The sequence below is a fragment of the Symphalangus syndactylus genome, chromosome 20 (assembly GCF_028878055.3).
Source record: "Symphalangus syndactylus isolate Jambi chromosome 20, NHGRI_mSymSyn1-v2.1_pri, whole genome shotgun sequence".
Lineage (NCBI taxonomy): Eukaryota > Metazoa > Chordata > Mammalia > Primates > Hylobatidae > Symphalangus > Symphalangus syndactylus.
The window spans coordinates 40,718,776-40,741,703 of NC_072442.2; the positions used below are offsets into that span (position 1 = coordinate 40,718,776).

The 22,928-nt window shown below is 53.4% G+C and overlaps 1 protein-coding gene across 3 annotated transcripts; it reads left to right on the forward strand.

Annotated features, from left to right (window-relative positions):
- The first annotated feature begins 2,740 nt into the window (after positions 1-2,740).
- RAPGEFL1 (Rap guanine nucleotide exchange factor like 1) lies at positions 2,741-22,064 on the forward strand. Of its 3 annotated transcripts, none has more exons than XM_055258194.2 (15): positions 2,741-3,657; positions 7,986-8,064; positions 10,618-10,753; positions 10,985-11,082; positions 15,304-15,416; positions 15,646-15,813; positions 16,867-16,964; positions 17,073-17,195; positions 17,754-17,932; positions 18,020-18,110; positions 18,651-18,701; positions 19,043-19,130; positions 19,363-19,427; positions 19,800-19,854; positions 20,100-22,064. In XM_055258194.2, the coding sequence occupies exons 1-15, from the start codon at positions 3,612-3,614 to the stop codon at positions 20,222-20,224; spliced, it is 1,515 nt and encodes a 504-aa protein (XP_055114169.1). In that variant the 5' UTR covers positions 2,741-3,611; the 3' UTR covers positions 20,225-22,064. The 3 variants fall into 3 exon arrangements, with proteins under 3 accessions (XP_055114169.1, XP_055114168.1, XP_055114167.1); XM_055258193.2 differs by having other exon boundaries at positions 2,741-3,495; XM_055258192.2 differs by having other exon boundaries at positions 3,553-4,748.
- Positions 22,065-22,928: the final 864 nt, after the last annotated feature.

Genomic DNA, 22,928 nt, shown 5'->3' on the forward strand with positions numbered 1-22,928 from the left:
AAATCAACTGTGGGTCATAATTCAGTTTACCTAGTCCATTTGGCCTTTGATGCTTAGAGGGCAGTTCCTGCCTTTGAAGTGACTTTTTCCTCCAGGTCCTGGGTGGGATGGAAGTTTACTACAGAAGCTATCTCTGGTATGGGAGAGCAATTTTCATATGGAGCTGGCAGCATTTGTTGGGTTTCACAAATCCATACACTGGAGGCATGGATGTCATAGTACATCTTTTTTTTTTTTTTGGTCTTGCTCTATTGCCCAGGCTGGAGTGCAATGGCACAATCATGGCTCACTGCAGCTTTGACCACCTGGGCTCAAGCAGTCCACCCACCTCAGCCTCTCAAGTAGCTGAAACCACAAGCATGCACCACCACACCTAGCTAATTTATTTTTGTAGAGACAGGGTCACTGAATTCCTGGGCTCAAGTGATCCCCCTGTCTGGGCTTCCCAAAGTGCTGCGATTACAGGCTTGAGCTGCTGTGCCCAACTATTGTACATCTTATAAAGACAGATGGGACTTCCCCCATATCTTAGTGCTGGTGCCACAGCCAGAGGACTGTGACTTTTCTGACCCCGTCCCTAATTCCTTTTTTTTTTTTTTTGGACTGAGTCTTGCTCTGTCGCCCAGGCTGGAGTGCAGTGGCACGATCTCGGCTCACCACAACCTCCACCTCCCGGGTTCAAGCGATTCTCCTGCCTCAGCCTCCCAAGTAGCTGGGATTACAGGCACCTGCCGCCACGCCCGGCTACTTTTTTTCTGTATTTTTAGTAGAGATGGGGTTTCACCATGTTGGCCAGGCTGGTCTCAAATTCCTGGCCTCAGGTGATTGGCTCAGCTCGGCCTCCCAAAGTGCTGGGATTACAGGCATGAGCCACCGTGCTGGGCTCCTAATTCCTCTTTAAATCATGTCAGTTTGCTTCTCTTCCCCACAGTGTGATGGGTGACTGTAGGCCTGATCTCCCGGGGTCATGAAAAAATGCCATCCAGCCTTGGGGGTGGGTTACTGGCAGGAGGTTTGAGTGTTGGATGTTTCCCCTTTACCCTTGCCTCTTGCTTCCCTAGTCCTTCAGTTAGACCCTATTGCTCTCTCTGTTTCCCTGGTAACCACCTCTGCAAGAAGAAGCTCAAGCTCAGCAAAGCCCCCAGGTTCTCTCTATCCTTCCAGCCTGCCTCTGGGTGGGCAGAAAGAAGAGGGTGTGTAAGCAGCAGACAGATAGCCTTAGGTGGCCCTGCCCAGTCCCCTTGTAGAAGCCCATGGGCTGGGCCCTCAAAGCTTTTTCGCCCCCATCTCATAGTTGTTATTCATACCACCCTGCCTTCCTCTTTATTTCTTCCATAAGCGGGTGCAAATGCCCTGCCAACTCTCTTCCCCTTCAGGGTCAGCACACAGGCCTGCTACCTTGTAGGCAACTTGGAGCACCAAAGACCTGGAATTCCAAAGTCAACTCCCAGCATCTGCAGCCCACTTAGGTTGACTGTCCCTCTAGGGCAGTAGATTTTCAATCCTGGCCATTTGTGTCATGTGAGGAGCTTTTTAAAAAAATACCATAAGCCTTCGCTCTGGTTCAGAAATCTGATTTAATTGGTCTGAGATATGGTCTAGGCATCAGTATTTTTTTTTGTTTTCTTTTTTTGAGACAGAGTCTTGCTCATGTTGCCCAGGCTGGAGTGCAGTGGCACGATCTCGGCTCACTGCAGCCTCCACCTCCCGGGTTCAAGCGATTCTCCTGCTTCAGCCTCCTGAGTAGCTGGGATTACAGGCACCAGCCACCATGCCCAGCAAATGTTTGTATTTTTAGTAGAGACAGGGTTTCACTATGTTGGCCAGACTGGTCTCGAACTCCTGACCTCGTGATGCACCCTTCTCGGCCTCCCAAAGTACCGGGATTATAGGCGTGAGCTGTTGCACCTGGCCAGTATTTTTTTTTTTTTTTAATATGGAGTCTCACCCAGGCTGGAGTGCAGTGGTATGATAATGGCTCACTGCAACCTTCACCTCCCAGGTTCAAGCAATCCTTCTACCTCAGCCTCCAGAGTAGCTAGGATTACAGGTGTGTGCCACCATGCCCAGCTAATTTTTTTTGTATTTTTAGTAGAAATGGGGTTTCACCATGTTGGTCAGACTGGTCTTGAACTCATGACCTCAAGTGATCTGCCCGCCTTGGCTTCCCAAAGTGTTGAGATTACAGGCGTGAGCCACTGAGCCCAGCCGGCATCAGTATTTCTGAGAAGCTTCCCTGTGATTCCAGTGTGTAGTCAGGGTGAAAACCACTGCCATTCCAGGAGGACCATGACTTGATGCTGGCTCTCCCCACTAATTCAAAATGTTGAACTTAGTCTCTGTCTGATATCCTTGAGCATTTGGGGGAGTACTGGGGTCCTGTGTCCCAAGCTTCTAGCTTCCAGAAGTCTCTCAGTCTGTTTTATTTTCAACCCCCTACACCCTTCACACTCCCCAATTCGCCTTCCTAACCAACAATTCCCAAATCCTGCCCAGAGAGAAGGTTACCAAGGCAACCGGCTTAATCTGGTAACTGTGGCATGTGCTGGGAGAGAAGCCCTTCCCTCTTCCTATTCAGTTCATAAAATGCTACCTGGGGAGCTCCAACCCATTCCAGCCACTTTCCCCTTTCAAGCCCGGGGATATTGGAGTGTCCAATAAGGGGAGCACAGGAAGCTGATACTCAGACCTCTAATACAGCTTCTTAGCCAAAATTGTGCACTGTCTTCTTTTTACTGTTTCCAAATCCACAAACAGATGGGTGTGCAAAGCTTTATTTCTGTGAACACATGCTCTAGCACACATGGGAACAGATATGCACATACATTGATACGTATGTCGTACACACCCTGTTCAGTTTTACTACCACTCCCAGCCATTAGCATTCCTGTCTCTGCCTGGTTGGTGCTCGGTAAACAGGGGTGGGGCATTGTCCAGAGAGCCTCAACCCATCCAGAACCTGCTGCCACTCCCACACCTTGTAAGTCTAACCTGGATGTTCTCACACTTGGCATGGCTTTACGCTGCCCCCCACCCCCTCCTCCTTCTGGGGCAGCATATCCTTGACAGAATGCTCCTGGTGTGGGCATCAAGAGTAAGGATTACTTGGAGTGCTAATTGGCACCACTTTTCCCACTCCATGGCTATGTACACTTGGGCTCTGTGCTTGATGATAGTTGGCAGTTCTGGGGCTTGTCACCTGTCTCCATGGCCCTACTTCCTTCTGCTGCCAGCTGGGCTCAGGTGCCCTTGTGCTCCTGGTCTCCTCCCCACTGCCTATTATCCCCTCCTCACCCCAGCTAGACCTGCCACAACCTGCTGCTCCCTGCCTGGCTCCTACCTGCCTGCCAGTACCTGCCCACAGACCAGGCCCACACCACCTATTGTGCCCTACCAGAGAGGACAGATGGGCACCGCCTCCAGTGGCAATGCTAATTCACCCAAGAGGCCTTTCCAGCCCTTCTCACAGAAGGAAGATAAACTCCACATATTTCTGTGAGTATGGGAAAGGTGCACACTCTTGGGTTCAGCAATCTGTAGGCCTGACTTGGGTACACAGGTAGGTGAGTGAAGGTGTCCAGGCCACAGACCTGTCCTGACTCTTTGAAACGATGCTGAGACCCGGTTATCCCTTGAGCCAGGAATCCTTCCCCATTGGTAAATCTCTGCCTTACCTTTGCCCTTAATTTCTTCTGCTCAGAACCCAAGTCCCTTACTGTTTCCCTCGCGGTCAACCCCAGCGCGCGAGTTCAAGCCTCGTGCGGCGCCGGGGCGGGCCAAGGAAAGGCAGGGGCGGGGACTGGGCGGGGACTGGAGGAGGGGGCGCGGTCTCGGCTCTGCCACCTTCCCCCTCTTCACGGCCAGGAGCGCAGCCGCCGCCGCCGCCGCGTCTTCTCAGCCTTGCGCTCCGCCCGCTGTCTCTGCCGCCGCAGCGCAGAGCCGGGCGCACCGGCCCCGCAGCCTGCCCACTCTTTGGGCCGCGTGCCGGCTGCAGCCGGCATGGGGGGTTGCTGAGAGCGGGCACTCCTTCTCTCTGGCACCTCCCCCGGCTACTGGCCACTGGACTCTGGCCAGCGAGGCTCGGCACCTCTGGCCCCCAGTCCGGCGCCTGGCACGGCCCTCTACTCTGCTCCTCCAGCTCTGAGCATCGTGTCTTCGCCGCCCCCCCCCCCGCCCGCGCCTGGGACACCTGGGTCCCCCGGCGGCCCCTAGGAGAGGGGCGGGGGGGGGCATGAAGCCGCTGGAGAAATTTCTGAAGAAGCAGACGTCGCAGCTGGCGGGCCGAACGGTGGCGGGAGGTCCCGGCGGGGGTCCGGGGAGCTGCGGTGGGCCTGGAGGGGGTGGGGGACCCGGCGGGGGCGGCGGTCCAGCCGGAGGACAGCGGTCGTTGCAGCGGCGTCAGAGCGTGTCTCGCCTGCTTCTCCCCGCTTTCCTCCGGGAGCCCCCCGCCGAGCTGGGGCTGGAGCCGCCCCTTGAGGAGGAAGGAGAGCCGAAGGGGGTCGCGGAGGAGCCGGGCAGCGGGGGGCCCTGCTGGCTGCAGCTGGAGGAGGTGCCGGGGCCCGGGCCGCTCGGGGGAGGGGGGCCCCTGCGCTCCCCTTCCTCCTACTCATCTGACGAGCTGTCCCCTGGCGAGCCCTTGACTTCGCCGCCCTGGGCCCCTCTGGGCGCCCCCGAGCGGCCGGAGCATCTTCTGAACCGGGTTCTGGAGCGGCTTGCTGGAGGGGCCACCAGGGACAGCGCCGCCTCAGGTAAGGAGCCGGTGGGCTCGAACACCCAGAGCAGGGGCTGGCCCCGGCTCCTCTTCCTTGCCCTTGGAGCGTGGGGGTGGCGCCGTGCCGGGGCCTGGTTACAGGGTTGAGTGGTCCGCGGAACCCGGCTAGGGGCCTAGCGGAGGTACAGACCCTCCCGCGGAAGAGGAGAGCAGTACCCACCTTCCTCCCTACAGCAGCCTCACCCCGGTCTGGAGAAGCAGCTGAGCCTCTTACTCTCCTTCAACCACCCTTCCTTTCCCCTGGGCATTGGAGCCACTGACTCCCATGGGTCCCTGATGTTGAATACCTCCTCCTGTAGCCCCAAATTAGGGCCTGACACATTAAAATGGAAGCTGCCCAGCGCAGCCATGCCACCCGCCAGAGGTGCTTGAGCCCTGAAAACCCTGGGGTCCCTGACTGTTCAGAGGCCTGCACAGCGCAGGCTAGCCCACTCAGGGAGGCAGTGGCCAGACAGGAACAGGTGCCAAGCTGCCTTTTAGGCATCAGCAAAAGGATGCGTTGTCCTTAGCAGTTTGGTGGGGGGGACAGTATTCTCCTTGAGGTAGACTCAGAAGGTGTCCGGGAGGGGAGAGGTGGCTTGGCCGGCATCATGGCCCTGCAGCATCCAGGGTGTCCAAGCACCTCCAGCTTCCACCCTTCCGTGGCAGGCCTCAGCACACGGCTTTTTTTTTTTTCTTTTTTTGGAGACGTAGTCTCACTGTCACCCAGGCTGGAGTGCAGTGGCGCGATGTCAGCTCACTGCAACCTCCACCGCCTAGGTTCAAGCAATTCTCCTGTCTCAGCCTCCTGTGTAGCTGGGACTACAGGTGCGTGCCACCACGCCTGGCTAATTTTTGTATTTTTAGTAGAGACGGGGGTTTCACTGTGTTAGCCAGGATGGTCTCGAACTCCTGACCTCGTGATCCACCTGCCTCGGCCTCCCAAAGTGCTGGGATTACAGGCGTGAGCCACCGGCCTGGCTAATTTTTGTAGTTTTAGTAGAGACGGGGTTTCACCAACTTGGCCAGGCTGGTCTTGAACTCCTGACCTCGTGATCTGCGCCCCTGCCCCCCCCCCCCCCCCCCACCGCCCGCCTCCAAAGTGCTGGGATTACAGGCGTGAGCCACCGGACCTGGCACACGGCCTCTTTAAAACAATCACCACACCCTGAGAAGCTTATTCGCTAAATGATGATACTATTTCACCACTCCCTTTCAGCACCCCTACTAAGGGGCCTTTGAGGAAACCAAGGCCCCAAATGGCTGGTTAGTGCTGAGGTAGAAGACCAAGGGTTCTTTAGGTCTAGCTCTAGGCATTACACTAAGCCCAGGAAGGTCTGAGGTTTGGGAGCCCCGGCTGAGGCCCTAATGCTGAGGGCTTTCACACTTGCTCTCAGCCCTCGGCAGGGAACCCCAACCTAGATGTGTGGAGGGGGGCTCCACTCTCCTAGATCCTTCTCAAGACCTGGGTCCTCTCCTTTGGCACAGGCTGTAGTTGCCCTGGGGAGCTGACACCTTTTGGATTTAATTAGAAAAATATCAGACACACACAGCTCTCCTAACCATAACTTCCCTCCTACACCACACACCCTGTGTCTCTATGACACATTCCCTAGGGAGGCTGTACGTTGGCCCAGAGCCTGCTTTGGAAAAGACAGATGCCCAACTGTGGCCCCCATATCAGCATCTCCCCCACTCTGCCCCATCTTACTCTTCCTTTGCTCCAGCTTAGGAATCCTGTGAGATAAAGTCTATGAAGGATGTCAGGCCTCTCATTTTCTCACCCCCATCCCTGAAGCTGGGAGTCACAGCTGGGGGCTCTCTGACGCATTGTAAGAACACAGCAGGGTAGCTGGGCAGGGAGGAAAAGGGAGAAGCTGTCTTTCCCCTTTTACAGGGGCCTGGTGCCACACGCTCTGCTCATTCTCCCCTGGGGTAAGACTCCTGAAATGTCACCCATGTTATCTGGCAGCCTGGATCCCCAAAGTAACTAGTTTGGGAAATTCCAAACCAGTCCCAGGTGAATGAGAATCAGCTTAACCTGCCACTCTGATGTTCTCCAATAAAACCAATGTTCTCAAGTCATCCTGGTCTCCTCCCAGGGTGTGTGGGAGGAGAGAACTTACAGAAGTTACTCTGAACCTACCAAGCAGCCCCCTCTGACCACTAGGTTTTACCCTAACACTCTGCTTGCCTCAGGCATATTGAGAAAAGGACAAAGACTCAGGATTCTGGGTTCTTATTCCAGCTCCAGGCAAGTCCCTCCCAACTCTGGGCCTCAGTTTCACATTTGCGAAATGAAATCCTTGAAGTCAATTACCTCGTGTTGGTTTTCCTCCTCCGCCTTCATGGCTAGAACTGACCACAGGAGATAGTGAACGAAGGGCAGTCAGAAGCCTTGGTTTTGTCCTGGGACAGTGCCTGGGGACCTGGCCCTAACCTGTCCTGGTGAGGACACCTAGCTCCCTCCCTGCACCTTGTCTGTCTGTGTGTGCCAGGTGGCCCTGCCCCACCCCAGGGCTGGCTGCAAGTCAGGGCGACCTTGTACCCGGCTGACTGGCTGAGCCAGGCCCAGACGGGGGCGTGGAGGGGAAAGGGGTGGTGAGAGGAGTCACTCCCCTTCACCATTCCATCATTAACCCTTCTGTCTCTGGGCACCTAAAGGACACAGGATTTCTATTTAAAGGTTCTGGGATCAAAGCGATGGCAGTCTCTCCATCTCCCTTTTAATCAGGCTGGTTCCCACCTGCCTAGTTAGAACTCAAAGCTGTTAGGTGGGGAATGGGGAGGGGAAGAGGGATACACGCGCACACACACACACATACACACACACACACACACACACTCCCCACTGATGCTAATCTCTGTGTTTGGAAATACTCTTTGTCTGGAGACTCTTCTGTGGGCTACTACTTTTTTCAGGCAGAACTCAAGATTGGTGTGTTATCTGACCAACTTCCCACATACGCTGAAGAGAAGTGCACATGGCCATCAAAGGCACGCCCCCCCCTTCCCTTCAGCTGCTTTGGCAGCTGCCAAACCCACCCCCGCAGCGGCTGCCCAGAACCTTTACACGTGTGTGTGCGCATGTGCAGAGCATGACAGGGCAGGTGGCTGGGGCTCCAGCCTGGCTAAAGAGAACTTGCCCTCAGGGGCAAGAGAGGGAGGCACTGCATTTCCAGTTTCGTTCTGGAAGTGTCCACCTGACATCTGTGGTGCCCACTGATCTTTACAGATCTCCTGCTGGATGACATTGTCCTTACCCATTCTCTCTTCCTCCCGACGGAGAAATTTCTGCAGGAGCTACACCAGTAATATCCTTTCGTGGAGTTTATAAAAGGAGAGGTCAGAAGGGAGCCACTCCCTCCGTCCCACATGCAATCTCAGAGCCTAAACTCTCCCCTAGGAAACATACCTGGGGCCGGGCGCGGTGGCTCACGCCTGTAATCCCAGCACTTTGGGAGGCTGAGGCGGGCGGATCACCTGAGGTCAGGAGATCAAGACCAGCCAGGCCAACATGGTGAAACCCCATCTCTACTAAAAATAGAAAAAATTAGCCAAGCATGGTGCCATGCACCTGTAATCCCAGCTACTTGGGAGGCTGAGGCAGGAGAATCGCTTGAACTCAGGAGGTGAAGGTTGCAGTGAGCCGAGATTGCGTCACTACACTCCAGCCTGAGCGACAGAGTGAGACTCCATCTCAAAAAAATAAGAAAAGAAAACATACCTGGGTTTCAGTCCCAGCTTTTCTACTCACTAGCTGTGTGACTTGGGCAGATTACCTAACCTCATGGGGACTCAGTTTCCTTTTCTGTAAAATGGAGGTAAATAGCACCTGCCCTGCCTATCTATTAGCTGCTATGAAGATCAGTCTGATAGCACATGTGGGAGTGCTTTGGAGGCTGCAGAGCCCTGTACACATGAAAGGTGTTATTTATTTATTTATTTTGAGATGGAGTCTTGCTCTGTCACCCAGGCTGGAGTACAGTGGTGCGACCTCGGTTCACTGCAGCCTCTGCCTCCTGGGTTCAAGCAATTCTCCTGCCTCAGCCTCCCCCGTAGCTGAGGACTACAGGTGCACACCACCACACCTGGCTACTTTTTGTATTTTTTGGTGGAGACGGAGTTTCACCATGTTGCCCAGGCTGGTCTCGAACTCCTGACCTCAAGTGATTCGCCTGCCTTGGCCTCCCAGAGTGCTGGGATTACAGGTGTGAGCCACTGCGCCCAGACAAGGTGTTATTATTCTACTAAGGACACCTCTATCCCCACTGAATTATTGCTCTAAAACATCTGGTTACCCAGTGAGTTATGATGGGGTCTGATGTAAACATCAGGCCATGATTGTGCTTCAGTAGGGTCTGCTAGAGAGAAGCCACTGGATGGACTATTCATAGGGTCTCATGTAAGCATGGGCCTCTCACAGAGTTATTTTAGGACTTAATTGTAAATGTCAGTCCACTGAGTAGAATGTTACAGGCTCCCGGCCAGGCACGGTGGCTCATGCCTTTAATCCCAGCACTTTGGGAGGCTGGCGCGGGTGGATCACTTGAGGGCAGGAGTTCGAGATCAGCCTGGCCAACAAGGTGAAACTCTGTCTCTACTAAAATACAGAAAATTAGCTGGGTTCGGTGGCAGGCACATGTAATCTCAGCTACTTGGGAGCCTGAGGCAGGAGAATCGCTTGAACCCAGGAGGCAGAGGTTGCAGTGAGCTGAGATCATGCCATTGCATTCCAGCCTGGGCAACAGAGCAAGACTCCCTCTCAAATAAATAAATAAATAAATTAATTAATTAATTAATAAAGTAACAAGCTGTCTTAGAAACATCAGGCCTTCCAGTGAGGTATAGTCAGGTTTGTGGTAAACACCATTGGCGTTTATTAGGCACACTGTGAGCTCCAGGCCCTGGGCTGGTCAGAGGTTGGATGAGTCTGGGCAGGGTATCCTCAAGTGAAAATCTAACCTGTCTAACCTGCAGGAGCTGGATGTGGTCAAGTGGTCGTCGCTACCTACCCTAAGCAAAAGCCTGGGCTGGGGCATGAGGAGGTCTTGGCTCCAGGACCACCGAAACTCCTTTCTCTCTGGCCCCAAATCTAGAGAATATTTGGGGGCAATTTAGCCTCCCATCTTTCTTTTCTTTTCTTTTCTTTTCTTTTCTTTTCTTTTCTTTTCTTTTCTTTTCTTTTCTTTTCTTTTGAGATGGAGTTTTGCTCTTATTGCCCAGGCTGGAGTGCAATGGCGTGACCTTGGCTCACTGCAACCTCCGCCTCCGGGGTTCAAGCGATTCTCTTGCCTCAGCCTCTTGAGTAGCTGGGATTACAGGCGTACGCCACCACTCCCGGCTAATTTTTTGTATTTTTAGTAGAGATGAGGTTTCACCATGTTGACCAGGATGGTCTCAAACTCCTGACCTTAAGTGATCCACCTGCCTCAGCCTTGCAAAGTGCTGGGATTACAGGTGTGAGCCACCGCGCCTGGCCTTTTTTTTTTCCTTTTTTTTTTTTTTTTTTTTTGAGACAGAGTCATCCTCTGTCGCCCAGCCTGGAGTGCAATGGTGCGACCTTGGCTCACTGCAACCTCTGCCTCCCGGGTTCAAACGATTCTTGTGCCTCAGCCTCCAGAGTAGCTGGGATTACAGGTGCACACCACCATGCCCGTCTAATTTTTGTATTTTTAGTAGAGTCGTGGTTTCACCATGTTGGCTAGACTGGTCTCGAACTCCTGACCTCAGGTGATCCGCCCGCCTCAGCCTCCCAAACTGCTGGGATTATAGGCGTGAGCCACTGCGCCCAGCCTAGCCTCCCATCTTTCTTCTCAATTCCTCGGGTCTGCTTGCCTAGGGATTTTTCTTAACTTAAAGGTCAGCTTTGTTCGGGCAGGAGGCATGGAGGGCCCTGAAGGGCTGGGCCGGAAGCAGGCCTGTCTAGCCATGCTTCTCCATTTCTTGGACACCTACCAGGGGCTGCTTCAAGAGGAAGAGGGGGCCGGCCACATCATCAAGGTGGGCCTGGGGGAAGAGAAGGTGGGTAAACAGGCTATTAGCTCTGGAAGGGGGCCCCTGTGAAGGAGCCATACTTCTCATGCTGGGTACCTGGAAGGAAGAGATGCCAGGGGGCCTTAGCTTATATGGCTCTCCTGTGCTGAAAGGTATGGAGACCTTGCCCGGCCCCTGCGGAGAGTAGCCTTTGGAATGAGACCCCTTCCTTCACCTTCTTTGTCCTCCTCTCTCCAGGATCTATACCTGCTAATTATGAAGGACGAGTCCCTTTACCAGGGCCTCCGAGAGGACACTCTGAGGCTGCACCAGCTGGTGGAGACGGTGGAACTAAAGTGAGGGGGAGTGGGGCAGGGGCGGGAACAGGAAAGAGGTCCCCTGCGTTCCTCTGCTACAGGGGCTGCCTCTGGCCTATTGGCTCCAACATGGATTTGCTTGTTAGTTTGTTTTGAGACAGAGTCTCACTTTGTCGCCCAGGCTGGAGAGCAGTGGTGCAATCTCGGCTCACAGCAACCTCCACCTCTTGGGTTCAAGTGATTCTCATGCCTCAGCCTCCTGAGTAGCTGGGATTACAGGGGTGCACCATGCCCAGTTAATTTTTGTACTTTTAGTAGAGATGGGTTTCACCACGTTGGCCAGGCTGGTCTTGAACTCCTGGCCTCAAATGATCTGCCTGCCTCAGCCTCCCAAAGTGCTGGGATTACAGGTGTGAGCCACTGTGTCTGGCTTCCAATATGGTTTTATTTCAGCTCTTTTCTCTCACTGGAGGGTGGCACAAAGCACTGTCTCCAGTCACTTTTTTGTCCATTCTCCCATTCATTTGTCTGATAATCCAGTGGTGTACTGGTAAATATTTAACAACCAGTGCTGCAGGAGAAAGAGCTCTGATTTGTAGCTTTTGCTGATTCCTACAGTGTAAACTGTCATCATGGCTGATTTCAAGCTACCAACGTAACAGCACTGAAGGAGGAGTTGGGAAGAGACATGCAGCACAGGCTGTTATGTAGTATCTCCACCATACAGTAGATGTAGTAAAAGGTAGTAAAACGGCTGGGCAAGGTGGCTCACGCCTGTAATCCCAGCACTTTGGGAGGCCAAGACGGGTGGAGCACTTAAGGTCAGGAGTTCAAGACCAGCCTGGCCAACCTGGTGAAACCCTGTCTCCACTCCAAAAAAAAAAAAAAAAAAAAAAAAAAAAAAAATATGGCTGTGCGCCGAGGCAGGCAGATCATGAGGTCAGGAGTTTGAGAGTAGCCCGGCCAATATGGTGAAACCCTATCTCTACTAAAAATACAAAAATTAGCTGGGCGTGGTAGTGTGCGCCTGTAGTCCCAGCTACTTGGGAGGCTGAGGCAGAAGAATTGCTTGAATCCAGGAGGTGGAGGTTGCAGTGAGCTGAGATCATGCCACTGCACTCCAGCCTGGGCGACAGAGTGAAATTCTGTCTCAAAAAAAAAAAAAAAAAGGAAAAATTAGCTGGGGGTGGTGGTGTGTGCCTGTAGTCCCAGCTACTCAGGAGGCTGAGGCAGGAGAATTGCTTGAACCCAGGAGATGGAGGTTGCAGTGAGCTGAGATCACCTTACTGCACTCCAGCCTGGGTGACAGAGTGAGACTCCGTCTCTAAAAAAAAGGCCAGGTGCGGTGGCTCACACCTGTAATCCCAGCACTTTGGGAGGCTCAGGCAGGCAGATCATGAGAGGCAGATCATGAGGTCAGGAGTTCGAGACCAGCCTGACCAACATGGTGAAACCCCATCTCTACTTTTGTATTTTGTAAAAATACAAAAATTAGCCAGGCATGGTGGCACATGCCTGTAATCCCAGCTACTCAAGAGGCTGAGGCAGGAGAATGTCTTGAATCCAGGAGGCAGAGGTTGCAGTGAGCCAAGATTGCATCACTGCACTCCAGTCTGGGTGACAGAGTGGACTCCGTCTCAAGAAAAAAAAAAAAAAAAAGAGGTGGGCTGGGTGTGGTGGCTCACGCCTGTAATCCCAGCACTTTGGGAGGCCGAGGCAGGCAGATTACGAGGTCAAGAGATCGAGACTATCCTGGCCAACATGGTGAAACCCTGTCTGTACTAAAAATACAAAAATTAGCTGGGCATGGTGGTGCACACCTGTAATCCCAGCTACTCGGGAGGGTGAGGCAGGAGAATTGCTTGAACCCAGGAGGTGGAGGTTACAGTGAGCCGAGATTGCGGCACTGCACGCCAGCCTGGCGACAGAGCAAGACTCCGTCTCAAAAAAAAAAAAAAAAAAGTAGTGAAAACAGGAAGGAAACTGCTTTTTTTGTAATAACTTCTTTGATTATAAATTTTATGTATTATTTATTAATTTGTATTATTATTTTTTAATAGAGACAGGGTTTCATTATGTTGTCCAGGCTGGGCTGCAGCGATCCTCCCACCTCGGCCTCCCAAAGTGTTGGGATTCTAGGTGTAAGCCACCACACCTGGCCTGACTATAAGTTTATAAAACATATATATTTATATATGGAGATATATTTGTTTATTTATATTTTAATGGCTCTTTAAAAAACAGTTGGTAAAATTCCCCAGAACTTAACAATATGCTCCTGTGAGCCAGTGTGAACAAGCTTCAGGACACCACTGCATCCATCCATCCATCAATCCATTCTGCCCTTTTAGTTTCTCTTTTCTCTTGTCCCCACAACCACAACCCTTAGGGAGGCCTCAGCTTGTGGTCTAGCATCCTTCTCTCCCTTCTCTGTGCTGACACTAGAGAGATCTTTCATGCTCCTGTTCCAAAGGCATCCCTGCTCCCCATGCTTCCAAGAGAAAGTGAAACATCCCAGCATTCAATATGCTTCCCTTTCTGCCTTCTGCTGTTCCTTCCCATCTCATCTCCTACATCCCCTCCATCCATGACACCTCAACTCCTGCACTCTCCAACTTCCCATGGTCGGTTATATTGTCCACCCCAGAATGCCCTCCTCCCACCCTCTTATTTTTTTTGAGATGGAGCCTGGCTTTGTCGCCCAGGCTGGAGTGCAGTGGCGCGATCTCGGCTCACTGCAAGCTTCGCCTCCCGGGTTCACACCATTCTCCTGCCTCAGCCTCCTGAGTAGCTGGGACTACAGGCGCCTGCCACCACGCCCGGCTAATTTTTTATTTATTTTTTTAGTAGAGACGGGGTTTCACCGTGTTAGCCAGGACGGTCTAGATCTCCTGACCTCGTGATCCGCCCGCCTCGGCCTCCCAAAGTGCTGGGATTACAGGCATGAGCCACCGCGCCTGGCCCTTTTTTTTTTTTTTTTTTTTTTTTGAGATGGAGTCTTGCTCTCTTGCCAGGCTGGAGTGCAATGATGTAATCTCGACTCACTGCAACCTACCCCTCCCGGGTTCAAGCGATTCTCCTGCCTCAGCCTTCCGAGTAGCTGGGATTACAGGTGTACGCCACCAAGCCTGGCTAATTTTATTTTATTTTTTTATTTTTATTTTTATTTATTTATTTTTTTGAGACGGAGTCTCGCTGTCGCCCAGGCTGGAGTTCAGTGGCGAGATCTCGGCTCACTGCAGGCTCCGCCCCCCAGGGTTCACGCCATTCTCCTGCCTCAGCCTCCCGAGTAGCTGGGACTACAGGTGCCCGCCACCTTGCCCGGCTAATTTTTTGTATTTTTAGTAGAGACGGGGTTTCACTGTGTTAGCCAGGATGGTCTCGATCTCCTGGCCTCGTGATCCGCCTGCCTCAGCCTCCCAAAGTGCTGGGATTACAGGCGTAAGCCACCGCGCCCGGCCCAGCCTGGCTAATTTTTGTATTTTTAGTAGAGACGGGGTTTCACCATTTTGGCCAGGCTGGTCTTGAACTCCTGGCCTCAAGTGATCTGCCCACCTCGGCTTCCCAAAGTGCTGGGATTACAGGCATGAGCCACTGCACCTGGCCTCTACCTCCTTCTCTTCCTGCTTTCCTCCAAGGCCCAGGTCAAATGCCATCTTCTCAATGAAAACTTCCCAGATCTTCCTTTTAGGAATAGCTTTCTTCTTCCCCCACACCAGCATAACTCTCCTGATACCTTTGTAATATTATCAACACCTCCTGCCTGGTATTAGAAGTAGCTGTATGCCTGTCTATCTCCTTCCCAGACTGTGAAGTTCTTTTCAGCAAAATTCAGCAAACAGCTGCTGACTTACCACCTACCATGTGCCAAGCAGCGTGCTAGGCCCTGGAGGATGAAAAAATATTCAGTAAGAACCAAATCCCAGTCCTTGAGAGCTCTCAATCTCATAGAAGAGATAAGAGGTGAACATAAACATTATCCCAATGTTCTATAGTAGTTGAGACAAGAAAGTGACCTTCCTGGTGGGTAGGGTGGACCAGAGAAGAATTCATGGGAGAGGTGGCATTTGATTAGGGTTACTTGGATAATTATCCCATACTACTCATTGTCCTCTCTTCTGACCCCCTTAACCACCTTCTGAAACTGGTGCTGGTGCATCCTTGACCCAATTCTGATATTCTTGCTTGATGTTGCCTGCTTGGTGTTGGTTGCCCATATGCCTGGCAGGGCGTGCTGATGCCCAGCTGTGTCCATGCCAGGATTCCAGAGGAGAACCAGCCACCCAGCAAGCAGGTGAAGCCACTCTTCCGCCACTTCCGCCGGATAGACTCCTGTCTGCAGACCCGGGTGGCCTTCCGGGGCTCTGATGAGAGTGAGTGTGGGCATTAGGAGGGGCAGGGTGTCCTGAGTGGCTCAGGGGGACATGTCTCTGGGTCTTGAGCACCCTCAGTGGCATCTCTCTGGGTGGTAGAACCAGCCCCTTTCACAGGACCTTCTTCAGAGGCCAGCCTCTGGTGGGGAACAGAGGCACCCTGGAGGAGACTGTGCCAGCTGCTGCCACTCTGCCCTCTGTTGAAAGCCATTTTCCTGTTTCCGTCCAGTCTTCTGCCGTGTATACATGCCTGACCACTCTTATGTGACCATACGCAGCCGCCTTTCAGCATCTGTGCAGGACATTCTGGGCTCTGTGACGGAGAAACTTCAATATTCAGAGGAGCCCGCGGGGCGTGAGGATTCCCTCATCCTGGTAGCTGTGGCTTCCTCGGGAGGTGAGGGTCAGGAAGAACTGGGCTGATGCTCCGAGAGGAGAAACTCACAAGCTCAGGGCCCTGGGGGAGGGGTAGAGACTGAATTCTAGGCCCTTGCTACTCAAAGTATGGTCCCGGGACAAGCCTCATGTGCATCGCCTGGGAACTTGTTAGGATGCAGCATCTTGCTGGGTGCAGTGGTGCAAACCTGCAGTCCCAGCTACTCAGGAGGCTGAGGCAGGAGGATTGCTTGAGCCCAGGAATCCAAGGTAGTACATTATGATTGCACCTGTGAATAGGCACTGCACTGTATCCTGGGCAACATAACAAGACTCTGTCTCTAAAAGAGATGCAGCATCTGAGACCCCACCCCAGACCTGCTGGTCTTGTTCAAATCAGCATTTGAACAAGACCCCCCAGGGGACTCCTATGCTTACTAAAGTTTGGGAGGCACTAGCTGGGCATGGTGGTGAGCACCTGTAATCCCAGCTACTTGGGAGGCTGAGGCAGGAGAATCACTTGAACTGTGGAGGCAGAGGTTGCAGTGAGCCGAGATCACAGCACTGAGCTCCAGTCTGGGCAACAAGAGCGAAACTCCGTCTCAAAAAAAAAGTTTGGGAGGCACTGGTCTAGGACTCAGGTTTTGATCTGGGTGCTGCCCCTCACTCACCTATGGATTGTATTCTGATCCTTTAACCTCCCTGTGTATGTAAGGATGCCACATTTCTCAGGCTAAAGACACAGGATGAGTGGGAAGGCAGAAAGCCAGCAATGTCGCTGAAGCTGTTTTCCTCTACAAAAGGAAAAAATTTCAGCCTTCCCAGTGTCACAAGGACAACAGAGTTAGAGAAAAGCTGTGAAAGAAAGGGAGTACAAAAAAAGTTATAGATACAAAAGAAATCATCATTTGACAAATTCCAGATAAATATGGCATAAACTGGTGATAATATGAGTTCCATTAGTCTAGAATGTGTCAGTGTGGGGTGAGGAGTTTTTGGATAGGACAGTGCCAGTGTGGGGTGTGTGAGGGTGCAGGCGGCAGGGGCTGAGGATGAGCAGCTCTTTCTCCTGCAGAGAAGGTCCTTCTTCAGCCCACTGAGGACTGTGTTTTCACCACACTGGGCATCAACAGCCACCTGTTTGCCTGTACTCGGGACAGCTATGAGGCTCTGGTAAGAACTTCCCAAGGCCTTGAGTGGAATGGAGGGCTGAGGGGGGCTGTGAGCAATCCCTCACCCTGCCACCAGGAGCCCAGCCCCTATGCCCCTGCCTGCCACCAGGTGCCCCTCCCCGAGGAGATCCAGGTCTCCCCTGGAGACACAGAGATCCACCGAGTGGAGCCTGAGGACGTTGCCAACCACCTAACTGCCTTCCACTGGGAGCTGTTCCGATGTGTGCACGAGGTGGGGACCGAGGCTGGCGCTATGCTGGGGGGCTGGAGGGAGAATTGTGCCATTGGGAGGCGGTGTTCGCAGCACAACGTCCTGGTTCCAAGGCTCACTTGCAGCAAGCCCTTGGGCAACGCATGGCGGTAACCTCTCTTTGTTCCCCTATCTGAAAAAAATCGCAAAGAGAGAGACCCCAGAGCAGAGTGGCTCAGGGCCCAAGTGCTATTTACACAGAACCTGACCCAGGATTTGTATTTTTTAAATATTCACTATTAAAGAAATAAAATAAGGCAGAGACAATAATGCCTAGCAGATGGTTGTCCTGAGGATGTCAGCCGTGAGCGAATGCCTGGCACCTAGTAAGTGCTCAGTAGCTGGTGAAATATTATTAATGCTGTTTGTTTTCTTTTTCCGCATCTTTGCCGCCTCCTATCCTTTCTATTTTTCTATTTTCCACCCCTTCCGCCCCCGCCCTCCTGCCTTTCGCTCCTCATCGCCTTGCACTGACATCTTCCCACCCACTCCCCTCACTCCCCCGGCGCCCTGGCCGCCCCTCCGCTGCCGTGGGTGCAGCTGGAGTTCGTGGACTACGTGTTCCACGGGGAGCGCGGCCGCCGGGAGACGGCCAACTTGGAGCTGCTGTTGCAGCGCTGCAGCGAGGTCACGCACTGGGTGGCCACAGAAGTGCTGCTCTGCGAGGCCCCGGGCAAGCGCGCGCAGCTGCTCAAGAAGTTCATCAAGATCGCAGCCCTGTGAGTGCGGCCGTCGGCGGGATGGGGGGCCCGAGGCCCGAGGCCCGCGCCGCCGCCCGCCCCTGACCCCGCCTCCCACCCCCGCAGCTGCAAGCAGAACCAGGACCTGCTGTCTTTCTACGCCGTGGTCATGGGGCTGGACAACGCAGCTGTCAGCCGCCTTCGACTCACCTGGGAGGTGATGAGACCCCTCCCGTTCCTACCTGGGATCTGGGCATCCCGGACTCCCCGAAGTGTGTCCTCCCGGGACGGCCGCCGGCCTGGAGGGAGTCTTTGTGCCAGTTGGAGGGAAGCGCCCTCTTCTGGCATACGCAACCCCAGGGGCGCACAGCTTGGCTAATGGACCCTGTCTTTGTGCAAATTAGTGAAAAGCCAGGATCCCGCCTGAGTCGCGGCAGGCAGCCCTTGGCCAGGTCAGGTCGCAGACTTGGCTGTGGGAGTTGGGCTGATTTTCATCCACATTCAGTGGGGGCATCTTTGTACAAAGCACCTGCATAAGAGAGACCTGGCCTTCCCCAGAATAATGAATTCCTCTGGGCTGTTTCAATCCCCTAGACTTCGCCAAGGCCTGACTTCATTTCCCCACCCATCAGCTTCCCAGCCCGCTTCAAGCCATGCAGGCCCTTTTGCCCTCCAACAGGGAGAATTAATCCGAGGCTCCCATGTAACCCAAGGAGCTCCACTCTGATATCCCTTCTCCTTGCTTCAAACTCTGCAGAAGCTGCCAGGGAAATTCAAGAACTTGTTCCGCAAATTTGAGAACCTGACGGTGAGTGGGTTTGGCTCTTTCTTCTGCTCTTGGACTTAGAGCCCAGAAACCCTCTGTTCCCATAAACCCCCTTCCTCAAGCTTTTCTTTCAAGGTGTTTAGTGTGTGGGATCCCCACCCTCCTTACCATGCTGGAGGGGGAGGGTGGAAGGATTGTGCCCCTGTTTTTCTTGAAGGAAAGTGGGAGTAGTCAGGCCCCTCCCCACCACACAATTAGAAAGCCCCCAGCACCCCTATCTGATCAGGAATGTATACAGGGCAGGGGGTGAGGGAGGAAGCTGAGGACATCTTTGGGATACATTGGCCAGTCTGTCCCTTGATCTCTCTCCTGTGGAATACTAGGACCCCTGCAGGAACCACAAAAGCTACCGAGAAGTCATCTCCAAAATGAAGCCCCCAGTGATTCCCTTCGTGCCTCTGATCCTCAAAGGTGACAGAGTTACTCCCAAGCTGTGCCGCTTCCACCCATGCTTCCCTTCTCCTATACCCCGCTTCTGACTTCCAGCCCCCTCTTGACTCAGCCCTGAGTACCCACCTGGAGAGGAGCCCCCCACCCCAGATGGAGTGGGTTCTGGAGAAGAGCGGGGTCCTCGGGTACAGTGGCCCCTTTGGACCTCCTCTCTTATCCTTTCCTCACATTGGATTCTCTCCACATCTCCTAGACCTGACTTTCCTGCACGAAGGGAGTAAGACCCTTGTAGATGGTTTGGTGAACATTGAGAAGCTGGTGAGTGAGTGGCACTGCAAACCCCTAGTCCCACAAGTGGGGGGCTTGCATCCTCTCCCTCTCTCATCACCTCCCAAAAATAGCAGCCTTCCTCCAAGTGCCCAGCTTGCCTAACAGACTCTTGACTGTCTCCCTGGTGGCATCACTGTGGCAACCCACCCACAGGTGGCAGAGCTGACAGGCAGCTTGGGGGCAACTCCACCTCCCCCTCACATGGCACTCTGTTACACCCACTCCTTTGGTCCTTCAGAGACCCTCCAGAATTGGAGACTGGAGGGAGTAAAGCAGAGTTGGAGAATGGCGGAGGGGGAGCATAAGAGGGGGAGCCTCTTTCTGTGCCCCTTTCAGGGCTCATTCCTTGTCATCTCCCAGCATTCAGTGGCCGAAAAAGTGAGGACAATCCGCAAATACCGGAGCCGGCCCCTTTGTGAGTACCCAGGGTACTGAGAGCAGTACAGGTAGCGCTTTGACGAACGGGAGGGTTCAGGGGAGAACTCCCTGTCCAGATGTGTATTTCCATACACTTGCTAGTTCCCCATTCTCTCCTTGCCTCTGCAGAGGCCTTCCTGCCCAACATCTGTCTCAGTCCACAGCCTGATCCTCTGCCCGGTGTGTGTGTAGAGGAAGAAGGGAGGCTGGGAACCTCACTGCCTCTCCCTCTTTACCCACTAGGCCTGGACATGGAGGCATCCCCCCATCACCTGCAGACCAAGGCCTACGTGCGCCAGTTTCAGGTCATCGACAACCAGAACCTCCTCTTCGAGCTCTCCTACAAGCTGGAGGCGAACAGTCAGTGAGAGTGGTGGCTCCAGTCAGACCCGCCAGATCCTTGGGCACCTGGCACTCAAGCACTTTGTACGATGTCTCAACCAACATCTGACATCTTTCCCGTGGAGCAACTTCCTGCCCCACAGGAAAGAGGTCGATGGATTTACCCCTGGACCCATAAGTCTGTTCATCCTGCTGAAGTCCTCTCCCCATTGCTCCTTCAAGCCAAAACTACACTTTGCTGGTTCCTGTCCCCTCTGAGAAAGGAGGCAGAAAGCTCCTTCCTCTATCCCCTCCCATTGAGATCTGTTCTGGGGATCTTCCAACTTCCTCTTCCAGCAGGAAAGAATGCTGCTCACCCTTCTGTCTTGCAGAGTGGGATTGTGGGAGAGATTGGCAGCCTTCTTCTCCACCACCTGTCCAGCGTCTTCCTGGTCAGGGCTGGGACCCCCAGGAATATTATGTTGCCGTGTGTGTGTGTGTGTGTATGTGTATGTGTGTGTGTGTCTCCTTTTAGGGAGCAGGAGTGCATCTGGTAATTGAGGGTGGATGTTGTGTGTGCTGGGGAAGGGTCCTTCTGTTTGGTGCTACCCTTGTCTACTCTGCCCCTGGATGGTGTGGAGTGCTTTCTCCACCCCCACACTCCCTGCTCAGCTCCTCGTGCTGCCCTGCATGCCCAGGCTTGTGAGCCAAGCTGCTTTTCAGGGCAGGGAGTAGCAGCAGGTGGGAGGGGTTACCCATCAGCCCTTGCAAGTCCCCCACTCAGGCCTCTGGAAGGTCCAGGGATGGGCTCTGATGAGAGGGTAAAAGATGCTCAGGGAAACACAGGCCTCAGCTGCCTAGAGGACCCTCCCCCTGCCTTGCAGTGGGCTGGGGTAGAGCAGTATCAGGAGCTAGTGTTGTCTGCTGCCCACACTCCTGCTTTTTGGGATATCTAACTGCTAAGGAGGGAGTTGACATCCCCCTTCTGTCTCATGTGTCTGACACCAACAACATGGTCTCTGTCCCTCTCTCTTTGACTCTCCCTTTGTCCTCCCCATAGAGCTGGGGTGGGGTGGATCGCTATACCTGGGGCAGGCAGCCCCAAAGTGGGGGAGGGGAATGGCAGAGACTGTAAAGGCGTCACTGGACTCTGGCAAGGCCTTTTACTACCTTTGCTCCCCTCCCTCTCCCATCACCAGCCTCAAGGCCTGAGGGGTGCAGGGGCTCCTGGCAGCTACTGGGTGAGGTTTCCTGGCACAGCCTCACCCTTCTTTCTGGCACCACCTCTTTCCCTTTTGAAGAGGCAGCAACAGCAGTAGCAAAAGCAGCTGCTGCTCCTGCTGTGAGGGTGTATATATTTTTTACCCAAAGCTCTGGAATTGTACATTTATTTTTTAAAACTCAAAGAGGGAAAGAGCCTTGTATCATATGTGAACATTGTATCATAGGTAATGTTGTACAGACCCTTTTATACAGTGATCTGTCTTGTTCCTGCAGCAAAAATCCTCTATGGACATAGGCAGGCGCTGTGTCCCATGCCCTCTTGCCCTGACAGTGTCCCATGGGCCCGCTCCTGCTCCCTGCCCCCTCCCTGCTACTGCTGATGCGCTCTCCTCTCCCTGCAGCCCCTGGCTTCCCAGCCTTCCTCCTGACCCCTTCCAACAGCCTTGGAACTCTAGCTGCCACCACCCTCTGGGTCGAACACGGGGACTCACTGGCCCAGTCTTGGCTGCTGCTCACCCCTAGCCTTGATGCCTGCCCAGGGACCCCCAGCTCCCTCCCGTTGCCTTGCAGCTTTAACAGAGTGAACCATGTGTATTGTACAGGCGCGGTTGTCATTGCAGAAACCGCTGGGTGGAGAAGAAGCCGATAAAGTCTATGAATCAACCTGCCTGCTGTTCTTCATTCTGTTTTCTTTGAGGCTGTGGAAGGGCTGAGGGAGGGGAGAGGGGATGGCCGCCCAGTGCTGTCAGGAGCAGGGCTGTTCTGGAGTGACTTTGAAAATGTGGGTGGCGGGGTACAGTGGCTCATGCTTGTAATCCGAGCACTTTGGGAGGCCGAGGCGGGCAGCTCACCTGAGGGCCGGAGTTCGAGACCAGCCTGGCCAACATGGTGAAACCCTGTCTCTACTAAAAATACAAAAATTAGCCAGGTGTGGTGGTGCACGCCTGTAATCCCAGCTACTTGGGAGGCTGAGTCAGGATAGTAGTTTGAACTCAGGAGGCGGAGGTTGCAAAGAGCAATGGCTCTCCAGCCTGGGCAACAGAGCGAGACTCTGCCAAAAAAAAAAAAAATGTAAGAAAATGTGGGTGAGAGGAAAAGATGCCAACCTCACAAGACATGTCACATAATGCCTGGAACTCAGAAGAGGGGATGTTTTAGTTCATACATGTTCCAGGTGGCATAAATATAGATCACATTTAATTCTAATGCTAAGGTAGAAGATTGAGGCAGAGCAGTCCCAGAATAATGACTAGTGAGGGCACTGGTCCCCTAAACCAGGTCTGTCCCCTGCAGACAGCATGCACTGTTCACACAACCAATATTTACACCAGTCCTACTAAGATTTTTTTTTTTTTTCTGAGACGGAGTCTTGCTCTGTCACCCAAGCTAGAGTGCAGTTGCGCGATCTCTGCTCACTGCAAGCTTCGCCTCCCGGGTTCATGCCATTCTCCTGCCTCAGCCTCCCAAGTAGCTGGGACTACAGGTGCCCACCACCACGCAGGGCTAATTTTTAAAAATATATTTTTA

What these genes read in the sequence shown, in the direction of transcription:
- RAPGEFL1 (XM_055258192.2), top strand. Translation starts at nt 4,232, where the DNA reads ATGAAGCCGCTGGAGAAATTTCTGAAGAAGCAGACGTCGCAGCTGGCG. An exon ending in GTGGAGACGGTGGAACTAAA is followed by an intron (nt 11,083 to 15,303) that starts GTGAGGGGGAGT and finishes TGTCCATGCCAG; the next exon opens with GATTCCAGAGGAGAACCAGC. An exon ending in TGTTCCGATGTGTGCACGAG is followed by an intron (nt 17,196 to 17,753) that starts GTGGGGACCGAG and finishes CCGTGGGTGCAG; the next exon opens with CTGGAGTTCGTGGACTACGT.